Here is a 20,264-nt window from a genome sequence, read left to right as displayed (position 1 = left end):
CAATTAACAGGCCTGGTCAGATTTTTACTTTCGCAAATTTTATATATTTCAAAATAATATGAAATAATTTTAAAAGCTGAATTTTGAGCAGCCATTACTCCAGTCATTAGTGTCACGTGATCCTCCAGAAATCATTTTAATATATTGATTTGGTGCTCAAGAAACATTTATTATCATCAATGTTAATACTAATAATTATCAAAACAGCTGTACTGCTTAATATTTTTGTGGAAACCATGATATTTTTTTCAGGATTCTAAGATGAACAAAGTTCAAAAGAACCAGTATTTTTTTTTTTTAAATATACATTTTAGGAACAATGTAAATGTCTTTACTGTCAATTTAGATCAATTTAATGCATTCTTGCTGAATAAAAGTATTAATATCCAAAAAAGAAAAAAAAAATCAACATTTCGAATGCTAAACATTAATGTATATATTTATTAATGATTTTGACGAGAAATTATGGTATATGATTCTAAACATTACTAATTGATTTGTCCCAGACAAGCCGTTCTTACACTTTTCACTGCAAACTAGTTTAGCTAGCTAGATTATGCTGTTTATTTTGTATTTTATATAATGTGTAATATTTGCCAGGCAGTTAGTACTGAAGCATACCGGTGTCTCGAGGTGGTAACTCTGGCTTTAGGTCTCGATTACAAAAGTCAAACTGGCAGCATTCGATGGTTCGACGTGTCTGTGCAAACTGTGAATCCTGTGAATCAAACAAGTCAAACTTAGAAAGTCTGATATTTAATTACATATATCAAAGCGTGAAACACTTATAAGAAACAACTTTCCTTACCTTGCACTGAAAGTGAGAGCCCTCATATTTCATACAGCCTGAGCTTAAGATCACATCTCCATTTTCATCTTCTTCAATGATGGCGAAGCACTGCCCATTTGTCCTGTTATTTTTTAAAGAAAAGCAATCTACTTATTTATTTTTTTAATACATAAAGCACAAACATGTGCAATAATCACTTAAAAGGTGCCATGCCCTATGACACTAACTCGCAGGTGTTGTTCTTGGTGTCATCAGGGCAGTGCCCTGAGCAGTGGCAGCTGAGGAAGCGGGCAGCATCTTCTGGTGCCACAGTAGAGTCGTCCCCGGACCTTCTGGCGTCTGAGCCAGGCTTCACTCCAGTGCCCTGTAGCACGTGGTCAGGATTCTGACCTGCTGTAAGTGACAAGACACTAACAATCAATGGCAGGCCAGGTGAGCAAACACACAAAATGGCCAGTAGGTGTTAATAAACCCATGTCTGTTGTTATAGAACCTCATACACTACGGTTCAAAAGTTTGGGGTCAGGAACATTATTTAAAAAGAAATTTATACTTTAATTCAGCAGGGATGCATTCAATTGATCAAAAGTGACAGTAAAGACATTTATATCGTTTCAAAAGATTTAGATTTGTTAAAAATCTGTTCCTTTGACATTCATCAGATAATCCTGAAAATTATAAAGGTTTCCACAAAAATATTAGGCAGTGCAACAGTTTTTCAACAGTTTTTTCATATATCATAATAATAAGAAATGTTTCTTGAGCAGCAAATCAGCATATTTGAATGATTTCTGAAATGTGTTACACTGAATACTGGAGTAATGATGCTGAAAATTCAGCTTTGCCATCATGAATAAATTGAATTTTAAAATATATTAAAATAGAAAACAATTATTTTAAATTGTAATTGTATTTCACAATTTTCCTTTTGAATGAAATTTTTGATCAAATGAATGCAGCCTGCAGGGCAGAAGAAATTTCTTTCAAAAACATTTAAAAAATCTTACAGACCCCAAACTTTGAACAGTAGTGTACATCTATGACAAAACTAGCTTAAAAGCTAGCATGTAGTGTGTGTGTGTTTTTTTTCCCCATAAAATCTCTTAAGTAGGGATGCCAAAAGTACCAGGTACTTAAGAACCAAAAATATACTAAAATAAAAAAGTCTTTCTTTCTGTAGTATCTGTATCGAATGCTCAATTTAGTAGTCTGTTCTGGCTGAGTTGGCTAATAAAATGTAGGTATTGTGTCAATCCTCAATAAGGCCACCATCTCCTACTTTTATAATTTCCCATCCTTCACTCCTCCTCTGTAAATCTGCTCCTGTTCAGATCCAGCCCAACTACCAAGTACATCCCTGTATACCCCTTTCGGTTTCACACCCTCACAACCATTTATTTTGCTTTTTATTTGAATTTCAGTTCAATAAAGGCCTCTGAGATATGTCACTACTGATGTCTTATCATGCCACAGTGCATCAGCTTGTACTGCTGAAGCTTTCTGTTCAGCATGACTCCACTGCAGACGTTCCTGTCCAGACCTGTCGGTAAAAGAGATAATCACTCACAAAGCAGCAGTTTGTGAGATTGGGCGGCAGGGCGACACAGCACTCTTTTTATCAGCTGCATTCCATCCTCAGATCCCATTACTGTCTGTCTTATACAGCCTCCACATGTGCTGCTGATCTTACAATTAGACTGGACTCTCCTCTTGGACTAATTCTATTAGGACTCAGTGATTAAATAGAGAGCTGGGCATGATAAAGGAGCTTCTGTTACGCAACGTTTCAATGCATAATTCAATGGATCGTCTACAATGTACATACAGTGAAAATGTGATTGATGAGTACAAACAACTCAATATAAACACAGTATGAGCCTAACAAAACAGGCAGCCTGAAAGAAGTGCTACTAGAAAAACGATATCTTGAAGAACACATATTTTCCCTAACATGTGTAAGCATATCACAGCAGTTTTTGCTTTGCAACTGTTGAATGCCCCACGGCAAAAGAAAACGTTTAATATTTAGCTCTTAGTTGAATTAAATGTAATAAGTTCAAATGGATTTTACCATACTGTGGGTGCTTAAAGAGATAGTTCTTCCAAAGAATACAATTCTGTTATTTTCTTACCTCATGCTGTCCCAAACCTGTATTACTTACTTTCTCTTGTGCAATACAAAAGAAAATATTTTGGAAAAATGTGTTTTTGTCCATAATGAAAGTCAGAGGGGTTCAGTGTTGCTTTTGGTTTGGAATGACATGAGGGTGATTAAAAGATTTCATTTTTGGGTGAAATATCCCCTTAACCCTCTACAAACCATATTATGTAATGAGGTTCATGAGACATAAATCGTTATAGTCATTACTGTTGTTTATATAACAACTCTAGTTAAAGTTGCAGATTCAGAAAATTTTTTACAATGATATTTACATTAAAAAAACATTACAATTGGGATGGTGTGGAAAGAGGAAATTGTGGTGGTCTTCAACAGCATTATGAGTCAAAGACAGAATGCGAGACAGCAAGAAACATTAACAAAACAGTCGATCACAACACAAACAAGACTGAAGAAACACCCTGAGAAAACAGAGCTGATGGAGGCAGTGCAGTTAAATGTCCAGATAAAGCCTGTGAAGCTGCGAGACGCTGCCTTTGATAGGCTCTGTCTATCAGAACAATTCTAGACCGCAAACTAAATGATGCACTCAGCCTCTCAAGTACTCTCGTTCAGGGTGCGGACAGACTCCATATCTTTCTTACTTAAGTGGATCAAACACACCATCTAATGTTACTTTACTAAACTATAAAAAACTCTTAAAGAGAACCACACTGTCTAGACTTAATCTCATTCAACTGCTGGCAAGGGATTTCAATGAGGTCATTTCAGTAATTGAGCTACTCATAAAGCAAATGTAAGAGATTGTGTGGCCTTGAGCCCAGGCTAAGGGAGACAGTCCCCCTTTATGACGGCAGATCCTGATGCATAGGGCCAGGATGGAAATTTCGCATTCAGGAGAAAGCTGGACAAGGATCAAATGAGCAAAGCCCCAAAGAGGAACCCAGGGGATCCTTCTCCATCACTCTTTACTCCTCTACTCCATTCTTTCCACTCAGGGTCAGTGCTTGAGGAATGACTTTGGGATTGAAGGATCTTGAATCCTTGAAGGTTCTGGTTTTCACTGTAAGTGCACAAAAATCTATGAGAGTGGCAGAAAGTGCAACTTACAACAATGCTAGGATTTCAAAACTCTCATGGTCTTCAAAATAGCTGTGAAGCAGTCCTTCTGACTGGGCAAAGGATCTCTGCCCACTGCTGGCTTGTGACTGGTTGTGGGCGATGACTGATGTGTCAGAGGGGCCCATTAGAGCCTCCACATTCACATGTGTGCCTAATTTTGCCGCCAGTTACAGTGGAGTCTGAGGTCTGGCAGATTATCCCTCCATAATGAGACTCTCTAGCAGATACACACCATTACCCTCTCTCTCTCACTTAAAAAAAAAAAAAGAGCAAAGGGAAGAAAGAAAATCAAAAATAGATTTCAGTCTTTGGCATAGTTTCCCTTCACAGCAATGCATTGTTCCATTGACTATATTGCACTTTACATTATTTTATGTTCAGTCTTCACAAATGCTACTTGAAATGGTACTTGAAAGAGAACTGTGAATTAAATATTGCTGAATTAAGTCAGTATACTGGAATAAATTGTCTGTGTCATTTCTGGGGCAATTTTACATGCATTTTATTTGTACACCTCACCAAATTAAATGCCTGCCTGCATTTGAAACACGTTTTCTTCTCCCCTAGGAGGAGTGCTAACCTCACTCACTATTCAATCCAGGTAGAAGTCTACAATTGCTTGGGAAAAAAGCAATTTGCTCTATGGAGGCAATTGAGGGCTTTCAGTCGCCAATATCACCTCTCTGTTTCTTCACGATTATGCTTCAGATGTGCAGACACCTGCCTGAAATTACATCTCAGGGGTGCATCTGATGAGCAAGGTAAAAAAGATGTACTATAGAGGCATTTAACTAGCCGTTACACAACTCTAACACTGAGAGAAACAGTGCATTGAGTCAAATGTCCTCGCCTTCATGCTGCGTCTTAGGTTTCAACCATTTCCTACTTTTCTGCTGCACCTGTACAAAAATACACTGATAAGGACATTAGACAGATGTTTGATATAATATGAACTCAAGGAAAACTGAGCTGTTTTAAATCTGACTACTGGGTATGTTACAAGGCTTCTTCTCTTTCTCTTAACTAATTTATCAGAATCAAATAAAGGACTGCACCGAAAAGGCATTTAAAAAAATCTAAGTGTGGACTAAGAAAGATTAATTCCAAACTTTTCAAACATTCATAACAAACAAGTAAACAAAAACAAATAAACGCTTTATTTGTTCATTCACAAATGTAGGTGAATTTAAAAATATATAATAAAACAATAATAATGAAAAAAGATAATAAACCACTCTAGTTCTTAAGTCAGTGTGGAACAGAAAGCAAGCCACTTGTAATATCTAAAATCTACTAAATAAGGGCTTAAATCTGAAGATCAACTGCAAAAAAAGGGCACAAGTATTTGCGTGTTTGAAATAGTTCTTACCAACTAGCAATTGTGAAGTGCCATAGAGGAAATGGTTAATGTGCTAAAAAAGGAAGAGAGAGCGGCAACAATCACTTCAACAGCTTCCTTTAGTGGGGGGCCTCTGAGTGGCTCATGGTTCAGGAGTGAGTCACGACAGGAAAGATGTCTTTTGAACTCCCTGGCATGAGTAAACACACCTGAAGAGATATCAGAGGGTGTTCTAATCCAGAGCACAAAGTATTGTTTTACACAGAAGTTCAGAGTTAAAGTATGTTAACATAATGTGAGCTAAAATATAAAGCAGTAGGCTTTTCAACTCAAACTAAATTTTTTTCTGTGCACTAAAACTGCTTTCCAAGCAATCGGCTGTTGCTGTTTGCCTTCACAGCTCATTGATTGTCTACAGGCAACCATCAGTTATTTTGTCTCAGGGAGGGCGTTTTTAATCAAACAACGGTATCAGTTTTCTTTTACATCAGTAAACATAACGTTATTAAGCATATGGAAACGTTCAGACGAACACACATGATTCCTGCCCTGCTGTACTGCAATCACATCAAAACCCCTCAAAAAAACAAAACAAATAGATGCAAGAGAATGCGAAACTCAAAGCAACCAGAGTGTCTTAGCTTTAAAATTGTACCTTCAAGAAAGCGATGAAGGAATTTCCCCTAAACTTTAAATCACAAAAACAGCCATCTGTACCTCACAGAGTTCAAATTAAAATATAACAATTTACATCATTTTACATTGCATTATTTTCTCATCAAATTAAGTGCTTCAATACAGAGCTTCACAGCATAAAACAAAACACTACATTCTTATTTTTTGTTAAAGTTCTGTGTGGAATTAAATTACCTGTGGCATGAGTCCATGTTTGAGTCACAGCCATTCTGCGTGATAATTTCGATTACTATTATGTTACTACACAACAATAATATATTTCTCGATTTCTTCAATTAAACATCTTTAAATGTTTGAGCTTCCAGTATGAAAATAGTCTGTGTGCATTTGATGAGTACTTGATAAACTCCCCATTCAGAATTAAATATTGAAATGCTTGTGAGCTGAGCTCTCACAGTAGCTCTGGAGATCACATTCATGTGGAGTCCTTACATATAACAAACTGAACTCTCAGAGCAGAGTTTGCATAGAGAAATCACAAATAGGCTAGACAAACTCCTATCACCTTGTTTGAATACCACTTGTATTCTTGAGACTAAGCTTTTTTTATGTAAAGACTATGAATTTAAGCTAAAGCTACTGTAAATATACGATGAAGGCAAGGACACAGGTGTGAAGGAAAGAAGCCTTACCTCCAGCGCAAAGCCTCAGATGCAGGCAGACTCCGGCCAAAATCACAGTGACATACAAAAGCTGTGCCATCGTCAAACAGCGTCGCCGTAATGAGATCAGTGATGATGGCTTATGCTCCTGAAATCCCAGTGAACACTAACGTACAGGTGGAGCAATTACAATTATGGTTGAAGAGATGCAGAGGATGAGAGGAAAAGCTGGGGGATGATGATGATGGCACTAGAAACTCAGAGATCCCTTCTCACGGGGTCCACGGCACTAAAGTAATAAAAGAAACAAAAAAAAAAAAGTTTAAATGTCTACAAAATTCATCTATAGCTTAATAATCTCTCAATATTACAAGAAAAAACAGACTTGATTAAGCAGTGCTGTAATTCTTCTTGGTAGCCCTGAACATCACTGCCCCCTTGTTTTTTCTGGACTTGACCCCTCAACCCATCAGGCCGGCGCTACCCTTGAATGCTGAAACATGCCCAAATAATTTGATGAAGGATGTTCTGCAATTACCCCGTTGTCCCCTTCCAGCGTTAATAACGTGATGTGTCTGTTCCCTTGTAGGCCTGTGCATCTCGCTGCAATTAGTGGCCCTGAGCGAAGTATGTCCTGAGGGGGGGACAAATTAGTGGCGGAGTGGGCCGGTGTCTGTCACTTCTGATTTGCCCAAGGGGGACAAAGAGCCCCGACCTGTGCCCCACTTTCACACATCCCTGACCGGATAACAAGGGAACAAAGCTAGCCTCCGCAAAGCGAGGGGACAAGATAGCTGTGTAGGCTCCTACACACAGAGACAAGAAGCTGCGGCTGCTAGGTTAAGAGGTACACAAGCAGCAGGATCAAGCACAACCGGGAAAAGTTGAGGCCTGCTGCAAAGAAGATGCCTCACAACTTACCAGGTGGCATCACATTCGAACACCTTAAAAAAGAACGGTATAAAGAGCTATGTTAAATTTGCATGTGTACACAGATATGTTAAGGATACCATATTAGACAAGCACCCAAAGTCCTTTCTTGCTTTCTCTCTTGCATCAGGAATGAAATATGGGGTGAAGACCACAACATTTAAGGTTGAGAGTGGGAGGAGAGCTAATACAATACAGGAGGATGTTTAGAGGTGTCAGTCACATTCAAAAGACCCAGTCTTCAGAGTCACATGATCCTTCAGAAATGGTTGTGATATGCTGATTTGGTGCTCAAGAAACATTCTTACTATCCATGTTGAAAACAGTTGTGCTGCTTAATTTTTTATCGCAACTGTGATCAGAAAGTTCAAAAGAACATCCTAAACGCCAAGGAAATGAAAGCAATCACTCACATTCTGCAAGTAAAAGCAACTTTTATTCAAATCAACTTATACATGAATGACTAGGCAAGTTGAGTCATGTCTTGACAAAACTTGGATCTGCACACACAAAAAAAAGAAGTATGGCGAGAAGGACACCCCTGAAAACAGCTTACAATGCTTCTAATATTAGACAGATTAAATCTACTGCTAAACCTTGGGGACTTTCATATAAAACAAGTCCAGCAGTCATGTGTCTTGAATGGACATCTATCACTTGCTTCAAAAGTTTCACAGATCTTAAAAAGCAATATATAAGGCACACTATGGTTCAGTGTTTCATCAGACACTCCTGGAGCTTTGCCATCTGAAAGGCTTTGATGGCGCCATAAATTTATGTAAGGAGGCTGAATGAATAGGGGTATTGTATGGTGATGTGTAACTATGGTGCACCTTTGGAGTCAACCTTAAGGCCTGTACTTAATTTTCTGCATTCCGCTGAATCTTGCGCACAGCCTTCAAAATGTACTCGATGAGCGCAGATGGATAAGTGTGACACTCTTCTGTCTGAATATTTCACCTAGTGTGTGTGCTGTTGTACGCACACGACACCATCCGTGCGGGCACAAAAATTGGGCTGTGTGTGGACGTCCGTGGACCCTTGGATCCCGCAGACAGTGCTCAGAATGCAGTCAGCCGAAGTATCCTTTGGATTTTATGCTGGACCAGGAATCGCTCTCAATCCCTGAGGAGTGAGTAATATCTGACCTTCCTAATGTGCAGAACTCAAGGGTTCCCTCTGGTCAACAACCCAACATAAATGACAGTTCACCTCAACATACAGACCGTTTGGGTGGGGGTTCCAACCAGAAGAAAAAGCCAATGTATGATAATATTATGAAATAAATCTCACCTTGCCTTTCTAATCACGTCTAACTAAAGCCTGCATGACGGCCAGAGTGGTCTGGTGTTTGTCTCCCCCTCGCCCCCGCTCTCTTGGCCTGCTTTGGCCCGGGTCTCGGGTCCCTCCTTACAGCAGGGCTCCCAGTACTGGAGGATCCCTTCCCTCAGTGTCGGCGCTATGCCCGACATGCCTTTCAAGGCCTGCTAGACTGCAGACTTTCTGGCTCCGCTGCCATTGTTTGCTTGGCTGCTTTGCGCCTCATCTCAGGAAAGGATTAGCATAAGAATACTTAGGCACATTGAGATGTGCCCCATGACCAGCTCTCTCTCTTCTATCATCCTCTCTTCTTCTCATCCTCACCAAAGTCCCACATCTCTTCCTGACACAACACCAATCACTGTCAAGCAGCTGTATGGCAGAGAGTCAGTCAAGCAGAGACTTTAAAGGTAGCACAAGACTGGTTACACAGCAGTGGATTGCAGGAGAAGAACAAAAGTTAATCTGTGGAGCACTTGGGTGCAATATGAGCTCCAATGGCCAGATTCCTCTGGAAGGGTAATGGGTTGAGACAACATTTCTAGAACAAAGTCCCCCAAATTTGAGCACATTTTTGCTGAGAAGTTAAGAAACTCAGCCCAACAGACTAAGATCGGAACAGCTGGTCTGTGAAACACTAAGCAAATCTCACTAAAGAAGCGGATTTGATTTTTGTGCTTTATAACTGGACCAATTACCCCAAAATGAATTACCCCTCACTTTTTGCCTAGCTTTTGCTTGTTTTATGGCAATTGTTTAAAAAAATGTCTGAACCACTTATGGTGCAAAAATATGTATAAATATAAAAAATTTAATTACATCAGAATTACTGTTGGTATTTATCATTACAGTCTTCTGTTATTGATGTTATTTATCATTAATTTTTACTGTTTATCATTAGTCAGTAGGAAATGGAATTTGTGATTGTGTTTTCCTTCCTAATTTAATGTAAATGGGATTATTGTCCCACCCTCGTGCCAGTACATGTCATCAGATCAGGGCTCGCAAAATGTCAAAATCCCTGGTAGCCCTTCGGGCAGGTACTCTTCAGATTTTGGTAGCCCGAAAATTTATTTAACTAGCCCAAATAAAAAAAATACCTTTTTTATAGGTAAAATATAGAAAATCACATAGGAGTTTAAATGTCAATCAAAATATTTTCAATATACAAATATCAACAAATATGAAGGAAGGAATTTTATTTCACCATTTACAGGGTATCTGCAGAATTTATCATTTAAAATTTAAAATAAAAATACAGAATTTATGTATTTCAATATAAATTTAAGGCAATTTATGACCCATTTTAAGACCTGCACAAGTAAAATTAACACAGTATGAGTGGGGTTGGACAATGTAAAGCAATATATAAGGCACACTATGGTTCAGTGTTTCATCAGACACTCCTGGAGCTTTGCCATCTGAAAGGCTTTGATGGCGCCATAAATTTATGTAAGGAGGCTGAATGAATAGGGGTATTGTATGGTGATGTGTAACTATGGTGCACCTTTGGAGTCAACCTTAAGGCCTGTACTTAATTTTCTGCATTCCGCTGAATCTTGCGCACAGCCTTCAAAATGTACTCGATGAGCGCAGATGGATAAGTGTGACACTCTTCTGTCTGAATATTTCACCTAGTGTGTGTGCTGTTGTACGCACACGACACCATCCGTGCGGGCACAAAAATTGGGCTGTGTGTGGACGTCCGTGGACCCTTGGATCCCGCAGACAGTGCTCAGAATGCAGTCAGCCGAAGTATCCTTTGGATTTTATGCTGGACCAGGAATCGCTCTCAATCCCTGAGGAGTGAGTAATATCTGACCTTCCTAATGTGCAGAACTCAAGGGTTCCCTCTGGTCAACAACCCAACATAAATGACAGTTCACCTCAACATACAGACCGTTTGGGTGGGGGTTCCAACCAGAAGAAAAAGCCAATGTATGATAATATTATGAAATAAATCTCACCTTGCCTTTCTAATCACGTCTAACTAAAGCCTGCATGACGGCCAGAGTGGTCTGGTGTTTGTCTCCCCCTCGCCCCCGCTCTCTTGGCCTGCTTTGGCCCGGGTCTCGGGTCCCTCCTTACAGCAGGGCTCCCAGTACTGGAGGATCCCTTCCCTCAGTGTCGGCGCTATGCCCGACATGCCTTTCAAGGCCTGCTAGACTGCAGACTTTCTGGCTCCGCTGCCATTGTTTGCTTGGCTGCTTTGCGCCTCATCTCAGGAAAGGATTAGCATAAGAATACTTAGGCACATTGAGATGTGCCCCATGACCAGCTCTCTCTCTTCTATCATCCTCTCTTCTTCTCATCCTCACCAAAGTCCCACATCTCTTCCTGACACAACACCAATCACTGTCAAGCAGCTGTATGGCAGAGAGTCAGTCAAGCAGAGACTTTAAAGGTAGCACAAGACTGGTTACACAGCAGTGGATTGCAGGAGAAGAACAAAAGTTAATCTGTGGAGCACTTGGGTGCAATATGAGCTCCAATGGCCAGATTCCTCTGGAAGGGTAATGGGTTGAGACAACATTTCTAGAACAAAGTCCCCCAAATTTGAGCACATTTTTGCTGAGAAGTTAAGAAACTCAGCCCAACAGACTAAGATCGGAACAGCTGGTCTGTGAAACACTAAGCAAATCTCACTAAAGAAGCGGATTTGATTTTTGTGCTTTATAACTGGACCAATTACCCCAAAATGAATTACCCCTCACTTTTTGCCTAGCTTTTGCTTGTTTTATGGCAATTGTTTAAAAAAATGTCTGAACCACTTATGGTGCAAAAATATGTATAAATATAAAAAATTTAATTACATCATTGGTATTTATGGTATTTATCATTACAGTCTTCTGTTATTGATGTTATTTATCATTAATTTTTACTGTTTAAGTAGGAAATACATTATGACTTCCTTTGGTCCAGTGCGAGTTAAAGCACTCTTAAAAAAACTCCCCTTATAATCAGTAAAGCTGTCTATACACTGTTTGATGAATGAATCTCATACTCACATCATACATACCAGAGCTCGCAAAATTTTTAAATCCCTGGTAGCCCTTCGGGCAGGTACTCTTCAGATTTTGGTAGCCCGAAAATTTATTTAAAAATAAAAAATAAAAAAAATACCTTTTTTATAGGTAAAATATAGAAAATCACATAGGAGTTTAAATGTCATATTTTCAATTTTCAATATACAAATATCAACAAATATGAAGGAAGGAATTTTATTTCACCATTTACAGGGTATCTGCAGAATTTATCATTTAAAATTTAAAATAAAAATACAGAATTTATGTATTTCAATATAAATTTAAGGCAATTTATGACCCATTTTAAGACCTGCACAAGTAAAATTAACACAGTATGAGTGGGGTTGGACAATGTCTATGGTAACATACAGTATTTAGCCATAAAATTACATGATTTACAGTTCAGATACAGGTTTTCACAAAAACAAAAATTGTATACAACAGCATTTCAGCCTTTAGACCATTTGTATGAAAAGGGATAAATCAAGCATATCAATTATTGTCAATTTAAAACGTATAAATATTACCATCTTAATTGTTTAGATTTTTAGAAGGCACATTAACTTCTTTCTCATTTACAACTCTATGTGTTTGCTGCATAAAAACAGGAGTTGATATTTGCTTTGATCTGACCATAAACAGCAAGTAAGGCTTGTTGGAAATGCAACTTCATTCTCTGCCACGAGGTGGCGCTTTAGGAGAGCTGAAATATTGTGGTTTCCCCGGTAACGGCTGTCACAAAGCAGCTCCAGCTCATAAACGCTGCTTTATCAGGAATTATAGGTCAAATGAAATTAAAATGCCAACGACACGTTTCAGAGGACAGTTGGTTCCCTTCAGATACATTCAAATAAAGACATCTGCACGTTTAGACTTGAAACATGCAGTGCTCATATTTATTCAATTTATTGAAAATGCTAATTCATTCTCTGACAGCAGGTGGAGCGTTTGGTAGAAATATAAGTGTTTCCCCATTAACGCTGTACACAAAGCAGTGCAGCACCGGACTTTGAACGTGCAGCGCTCATGTTTATTTCATGAAATCATAGACTTTTGAAGTTTAATCGTCACATTCAGCCATATTGCAATTCTGGTCTTTCCGTCCCCAAATGTAAGACCTCTTGAAATTATAATTAAGACATTTCTTATACCATTTAACTTATTTAAAACTTTTTATGGCCTTAAAGGGTTAGTTCACCCAAAAATGAAAGTTAGTCTATAAATTACTCACCCTCAAGTCATCCTAGATGTATATGACTTTCTTCTTTCAGACGAATCCAGTCGGAGTTATATTAAAAATTGTCTTTGATCTTTCACGCTGTTTCATGGCACTCAGCTGGTGTTGCATGCATCAGTCCAAAAAAAGTTAAATAAAATGCGCCCATCCATAAAAAAAAAAGTGTCTCACACGGCTCCGGGGGTTATTATTTTTGGGTTATCCAAAAATATGGATATTCAAAATATATCCATATTTTGAATATGGACGGCGCATGCGCAAAGCCGACCTCATACGTCATCTGCCTTGAACTGCTTCCGTGTACAACAGTGAGCGCAAGCTACATTAAAGTGATTATTACGTTTTGAATATGGATATTTTTCTTACAAAAAACACATTGATTCGCTACAGAAGGCCTTTGTTCAGCCCCAGAGCCATGTGAGACACTTTTTTTTCTGGATGGGCGCTTTTTATTTAACTTCTGTTGGACTGATGCATGCAACACCCGCTGAGTGCCATGAAACAGCTTGAAAGATCAAAGACAATTTTTAATATAACTCTGACTGGATACGTCTGAAAGAAGAAAATCATATACACCTAGGATGACTTGAGGGTGAGTAATTTATGGGCTAATTTTCATTTTTGGGTGAACTAACCCTTTAAGTTTGATACAACTCACTGTAGGAGTTTTTAAGGACCCGCGGGAAATCTGCATTTAAGGTAGCCCATTGGGCAGAGTGGTGATACATTTTGGTAGCCCGACTGGAAAACACAATAGCCCCGGGACGTCGGGCTAGCGATTTTGCGAGCCCTGCAGATGTTGTGAGAAGGAAGAAATGCTTAATGCTTTTGTTTAAAGATTACAAGGCCAAATGAATTAAAAAATACATGAATTAATCATTTATAAATATCTATATTTATTTATAAATATGTTGATTTCATGGTGACTTTAATAATTGATGAGTTCTCCCAACAGACATTCTGCACTGTATTATTATATTTCTCTACTTTTAACCTTAGACAAATCATTTATTTTTTCTTGGAATTTATATAGGAAAAAACATGGAGATGGAAGTGTCCAAAAGTTTGCAGAGGTTTATTGCAAGTTTATTTTCCATTACCTGCCTCACACATTCCACCAAAGGGTCTGAGCGTGTGGTTTCTACCGTACTCCCTATCCTGTCTTCAATTCTGAACCATATCCAAACATATGATGACCCTGCACTGAGATATCCTTTACTTCAAGGGACACATAGTATCAATAACACCTGGTATGGTCTCTATGATCAATTACATGGACTTTCGTTGACACATTTTATATTTTCAGACAAAAATATAATTTTCAGCTTTGTAATATCATTAATCACATTACTTCTTTTCTAAGGGAAAATAATTTTTTCCTCTGTGAAAATTCCTTCCTGAATATTTCACAGCATAGCATCTGCTGAGCATAAGTCTGCACCCTCAGGTGTGAGAGAAAATGGGTAGGGCTGTTGCCTTGGAAACAAGCCACACAAGGATGAACTTTGATCTGTAAATTATTTTTTTTTTTTTCTAAAATGAATACCCAGATCCCAACATGTGGAAACCATTCGTTGCAGTCCGGCCATCTCTGGTGTAGGGAGCATTTTTATCTACTGTGGTCATGTAATCACCACATGAAAACACACTTCTTGGTTGCTTGTACTGCAGAGGGGATGTCAGAAGAAGTGGCATTTTATAGCAGAGGTTTCCTTACCGTACAGAAAGATCCATTTCTGTGAAGCATGTAGGCATAGTGTTTGGTAAGCATGGAGGCTGGCTACTGGTGTCATTCGGATCCAGGTGGCTGAATGTCCAAATGGCATTTGGATACTGGCATAGTACCACAAAATCCTGAAAAACATAGGAGAGAATCTTTTATGCTGTAAATTATGTTAAAGCTGTATTTTTTTCAAAAAAATGTTTTTTTGATAAACTGCCAGAGTTTATAAATAATAAATATTTGACTGCATCTTTAAAGCAAGGTAACATGAGAACCCAGTTAACATGTGGAACCAAATCAAATGCACTATTTGTATTATCCAGTAAGCCTAGGCTATAGTAACACAGAGAAGCACTGCTACAGTACTTTTTTTTTTAAGCAAAAATACTCCAGAGGAATGAACAAGTGAAAAGACATTTGAAAAGGGGTTAAAACATGGTTGCTTGGTTTCTATTTCCGCCATATAGCGTCGGTTTATCCATGATAACATCTCATAGTTCAGAAATCTGTGAAATGAACTTTAAATAACTTTTCACTTTAAGTGTGTCATGTTGTACCTGGTAATGTCACAGTGTAATCTACAACATAGCTTAATTGAAAAGATGAATGGGATGGAGGAAAGCAGCTAAAGGGAGTACAACTGAAAGGTGTTTTACCCCCAGTGCGTAATTTTGATTTTTTTTTAGATATATTCTTATTCACAAATGTAATAAATTCAAAGTCAAGCAAGTATTAAATATGCAAAACAGACAGAGCATAACCAGCAACCAATAATAATAATAATAATAATAAAAATATTAGTTGTTGAACATTATTAAATTGACCACATGCGATTAAAATCCTTTTTTAAAGTAATGATAATATTAGAAGAACAGCAACTTAACAGAATTATCATATGTAATCTCTTGCATACACAGGGAAAATAACTTATAAACATTCCATTCATAAGACCTCTGAACCTAACACATAGTTTGTGGCTTTTTCTTTAGTAGCAATTAATTTAATGACTATTGAAGCTTTATGTGAACAACCTATTTTTTTTATTTATTTTGCACAGTCAACATTTATATTGTTTTTATAGCCAAATTGCACATTGTTTGGAGAACACCGGGCAGGATGTGGACATGCTGAAAAAACAGAAAGGTGTTCATCTGACGCTGTACAAAGAACTTGACTAAATTATCAGACAAATTCTCAAGTAGCCAAAAATCACCAAAATGCTCAACCCTGCTACAAAGGCATTCATGGTCAAGTAATGCTGTTTGGCTACTTTGATTGGGTTAAAGGAATAGTTCACCCAAAAATGAAAATTTGCTGAAAACTTACTTACCCTCAGGCCATCAAAGATCATCGGAACAGATTTTTAGCATTGCATTCACTGGAGGAAGCATTGTTATGGATTATTATGGGCTCATATTTTGGCCAGAAGCTATGATTTAAAATGCCTTGATGGATTTGTTTCTTACAAACACACAGTTTTATACTTCAGAAAACATTAAGTTGAGCTGTGCGAATTACTTGTGGATTATTGTGATGTTTTTATCAGCTGTTTGAACTCTCCTTCTGACGGCACCCATTCACTGCAGAGGATCCATTGGTGAGAAAAAGATGTAATGCTAAATTTCTCCTAATCTGTTCTGATGAAGAAACAAACTCATCTACATCTTGGATGGCCTGAGGGTGGGTACATTTTCACCAAATTTTCATTTGAGTACACTATTCCTTTAAAATCTGCATTCTGGCTTTTTAAAGTACAATATCAAAACAAATCTTATATCTAAAGTCTGCCACCAAGTGGAATTAGACTAGTTGCTTTACAAAGAGAAACGTGCTGGTATAAACAAGGCCTGGTGTGTCAAAGGCACATTACAACTCTCACAAGATGTTCATTACTTGGCATTAAAAAAAAAAAAAGGCACATGTAGTTCAATTATCTTCGTCTCTACAACCAAATGAAATCCCCTAAATAATATGGTAAACAAGCATTGTGACTCATTACAAGACCAGACAGAAATCTTTTTGGTTGTCTTTGCACTAACCCAACCCATCATTGAATTCACCCTATTCGGTGCCACTCTAAATAATTTACTCCGATAGCCAAATGTATTTAAAGCAGATCAATACCATTAAAGGACAGCTGGGGCATACTGAATAAACAGAGAGCACTCTCCAGAACTACACCAGCCTCCCACTGCATACGTTTATTCAATCTATCTTTATCTGATCTGCCATCACACTAACCAACAGTGGCGTAGAAAGAGTTAAAGAAATCAATGGCTCTCACTCACTTTCCTACCATCCATTGGAAGCACAAGCACAGAGGACTCCACAGCCTAAAGTAAGCGTTAAAGAAAAGTCTGTTCAATAAAAGCTCAGTAGCGTGTATCAAATTTCCGTGTTCGTCTAGGTTTAGTTTTCCACCTTTTAGATCAGAATGATATGACTAAATGGTGGGGGTGATACATCAGCACCTTTACAATGGGATGGGTTATACATTTGGGGCCAGGTTTGAGGTGGCCGTGTGTGTTTTTCCCTCTTGCTTAGCCATCCTGTCTCCAGAGCGAGTCAGGGAGGGTGGGGGGCTGACTTTAGATGGCGCAGCAGCCTGAGGAACGCAGGCAGGGATGTGAAACCTGATCTATATCGCCTCTTAACCCTCCCGCCCCCTCTTCCCCTCCAACCTCCCCACGCTGCCACCTCGCTACAGACTCCCACTGCAATCCGATCCCTTGCACTGTGGCTGAGATTGAAACAAACTCCTAGAGGGCTCCAGGGCAACTCAATCGGGGCCTGGCTGATATTTTAAAAAACAGATAGGAGGGGAAAAACATCTGTTTATTGTTGTATGATATTACAGCCTTTTAAGCAATTAAGTGATTGAATTCGCACATTATCGGAGGGCAGATTTGTGCCAAATAGAATATATGTCAATAAAAAGTAAAACATTACTTTCATGAGTCATTTTCAAATTGAGGAGGATGCAAAGGATTGCTAGAGGGTCCATAGGTATGTTTAGAGACAAACAGTGTAAAATTAATAATAATAATAATAAAACAATAAAAATAAGATTAAAATAAATTAATACATATAAAAATAGTAATACATCAAAATAAAATAATAAATATTTGATTATTATAATAATATTATTATTATAATTATAATAATAATTAACTTAATAGAAAAAAAATCTTTTCCGGTCTTATATAGACAGGTGTGTGGCTTTCCTAATCAAGTCCAATCAGTATAATCAAACACAGCTGGACTCAAATGAAGGTGTAGAACCATCTCAAGGATGATCAGAAGAAATGGACAGCACCCGAGTTAAATATATGAGTGTCACAGCAAAGGGTCTGAATACTTAGGACCATGTGATATTTCAGTTTTTCTTTTTTAATAAATCTGCAAAAATGTCAACAATTCTGTGTTTTTCTGTCAATATGGGGTGCTGTGTGTACATTAATGAGGAAAAAAAATTAACTTAAATGATTTTAGCAAATGGCTGCAATATAACAAAGAGTGAAAAATTTAAGGGGGTCTGAATACTTTCCGTACCCACTGTACATATACAGAGCGAGAGAGACATTTACAATACAATTTTTTCACTGTATAAATTGGGTATTTATACAAGAAACTATATAGATGCCTTTTAGGATGATCATATTTGGGGGTTTGTGGCATCTAAAAGATTGAAACCCCCTACACTAAACCATGTACTCACTTTGGGCACAAAGCACTCGACCATCACATCTGCATAACAACTGATCATTAATTAACATTCAAAGTAAGACTGAACAAGTAATTGCTCTAGCAGTTACTGTAAATACAGTGTTACATGCTACATAACACAAATAACAGGACATATGATGAGTCAATGTATTGCACTTTTTAACATAATAGATCATCCACAAATGTACATTCTTTCATCATTTACCAATTCTCATGTCATTCCAAACTTGTATGACTTATGTTCTTCTGTGAAAAATAAACGATGATGTCACCACTCATTTTTACTGTACGGGTAAAAATACTGTTAAAGTGAATGGTGACTTCTGCCTCACATCTCCAGAGCACATGAGGCTGAGTAAATGATCCCAATTTTTATTTTCGAAAGAATTACCCTTTAACAAACCCTGATTTTGTCCTCATCAGCACAGTTTTTTTCATAGGAGATCCTGCATCAAGCTGTGGAATGCACAGATTTCTGGCATATATATACTACAAGCCTTTAGCTTTAATTTTCTCAAATAAATCCACTTTCCTCAGACTAAGCCTCTCTCCTCCAGGCTTCTCGAAGCAGACTGCTTCACAGGCAGTGTTACCATCTGTTTTTTGACCTCCTTGAGAAGGTAAAAGAGCTGAGCAGACCCCCTTCCCCCCAGAACCCACAAATTAAAAGCAGCTTTTGTATTGAGCGGGCTAGCATGGCCAAGAGACTAAAATCTGGGAAGAAGTACAAAATGTACAGTAAAACCAGTATAATTTAAATGCAACAAATTTCCACAAACCTACGCATACAATAATATAAGTCAAAAGCAGCTTTTTGTATTGAGGCGGATACGTGAGCAAAACAGCCTAAAGTTAAAAACAACCCATGAAAAGAATATATAATCCAAAGTATAAATAAACACGCTATTGTGAAGTGAAACAAACATGAAATGTAAAACAGTTTCCATAAAAGAGATAAATAAACATTTAGAAGCAACACACAGCTGTCAGATTATTAGGGAAGTTGTTGCTAGCATTACGCGACTGTCGCGTTAATAACTTTTTACTCGGACTTTTACAAACCCTGACAGTTTTCTTCAAACAATAATAATGCTATGGTAAACATATAATATAACGAAGATTTACAAAGACAATGTATTACTTTGAAACAAGACCGTACGTGTTGGTAGTTATGGGAGTAAATTTAAACGTATTTTGACTTGCTAACGGGGATAGCCCACTAGCTATCGTTCAACTCGCTTCACTCTTGAGGAAATCTCCCGACAAAATCATTTAACAAACGCGTAAACGCTCAGCGTTTTTTCTCTTTAAGACTTGCACATTTGTGTACAGCGTAGTAAAAAAATAAAAAATATAAAAAACACCACGGCAGTCGGTTTTGCCTTTGTAACGCGGTTAAAACATTACGTGGAAATGGAAAATTTAGCGCAACAAACTTTCGCGAGGCAGCGTTTAGCATAGCCAAGCTAACACTTTCCATTTCACTTACCGAAAAGGTTCTTCAGTAAATCTTATTTCCCGTCAATTTATTGAGCTCTAGACACTTGGATAACTCAGAGGGTTCGTTTCTACTCGTGCTCGTGCTGGACTCTCATTGAGGTCTGTTAAGGGTCTGGCACTGACCACTTACTACA

General features: G+C 38.0%; 1 protein-coding gene across 3 annotated transcripts in view; it reads right to left on the bottom strand.

Moving 5' to 3' along the window:
- LOC107696892 (bone morphogenetic protein receptor type-1A-like) overlaps positions 1–20,264 on the bottom strand; it is a 25,738-nt gene extending 5,474 nt beyond the window's left edge. The window contains exons 1-6 of one of the 3 annotated variants that reach the window (XM_016497459.1): positions 20,120–20,264; positions 14,899–15,035; positions 6,699–6,957; positions 1,018–1,183; positions 809–911; positions 622–718 (exon numbers count right to left, since the gene is read on the bottom strand). In XM_016497459.1, the coding sequence (XP_016352945.1) occupies positions 622–718; positions 809–911; positions 1,018–1,183; positions 6,699–6,768 (436 nt within the window). In that variant the 5' untranslated portion in view covers positions 6,769–6,957; positions 14,899–15,035; positions 20,120–20,264. Of the gene's footprint in view, positions 1–621; positions 719–808; positions 912–1,017; positions 1,184–6,698; positions 6,958–14,898; positions 15,113–20,119 lie in introns of those variants that run through there. The other 2 variants (XM_016497461.1, XM_016497460.1) reach the window with 2 other exon arrangements.

The sequence above is a fragment of the Sinocyclocheilus anshuiensis genome, unplaced genomic scaffold (assembly GCF_001515605.1).
Source record: "Sinocyclocheilus anshuiensis isolate Anshui unplaced genomic scaffold, SAMN03320099.WGS_v1.1 scaffold1224, whole genome shotgun sequence".
In the NCBI taxonomy this organism is placed as follows: Eukaryota; Metazoa; Chordata; class Actinopteri; order Cypriniformes; family Cyprinidae; genus Sinocyclocheilus; species Sinocyclocheilus anshuiensis.
The sequence above is the reverse complement of the archived record's forward strand: the minus strand, read 5'-3'. Positions and strand labels throughout refer to the sequence as shown.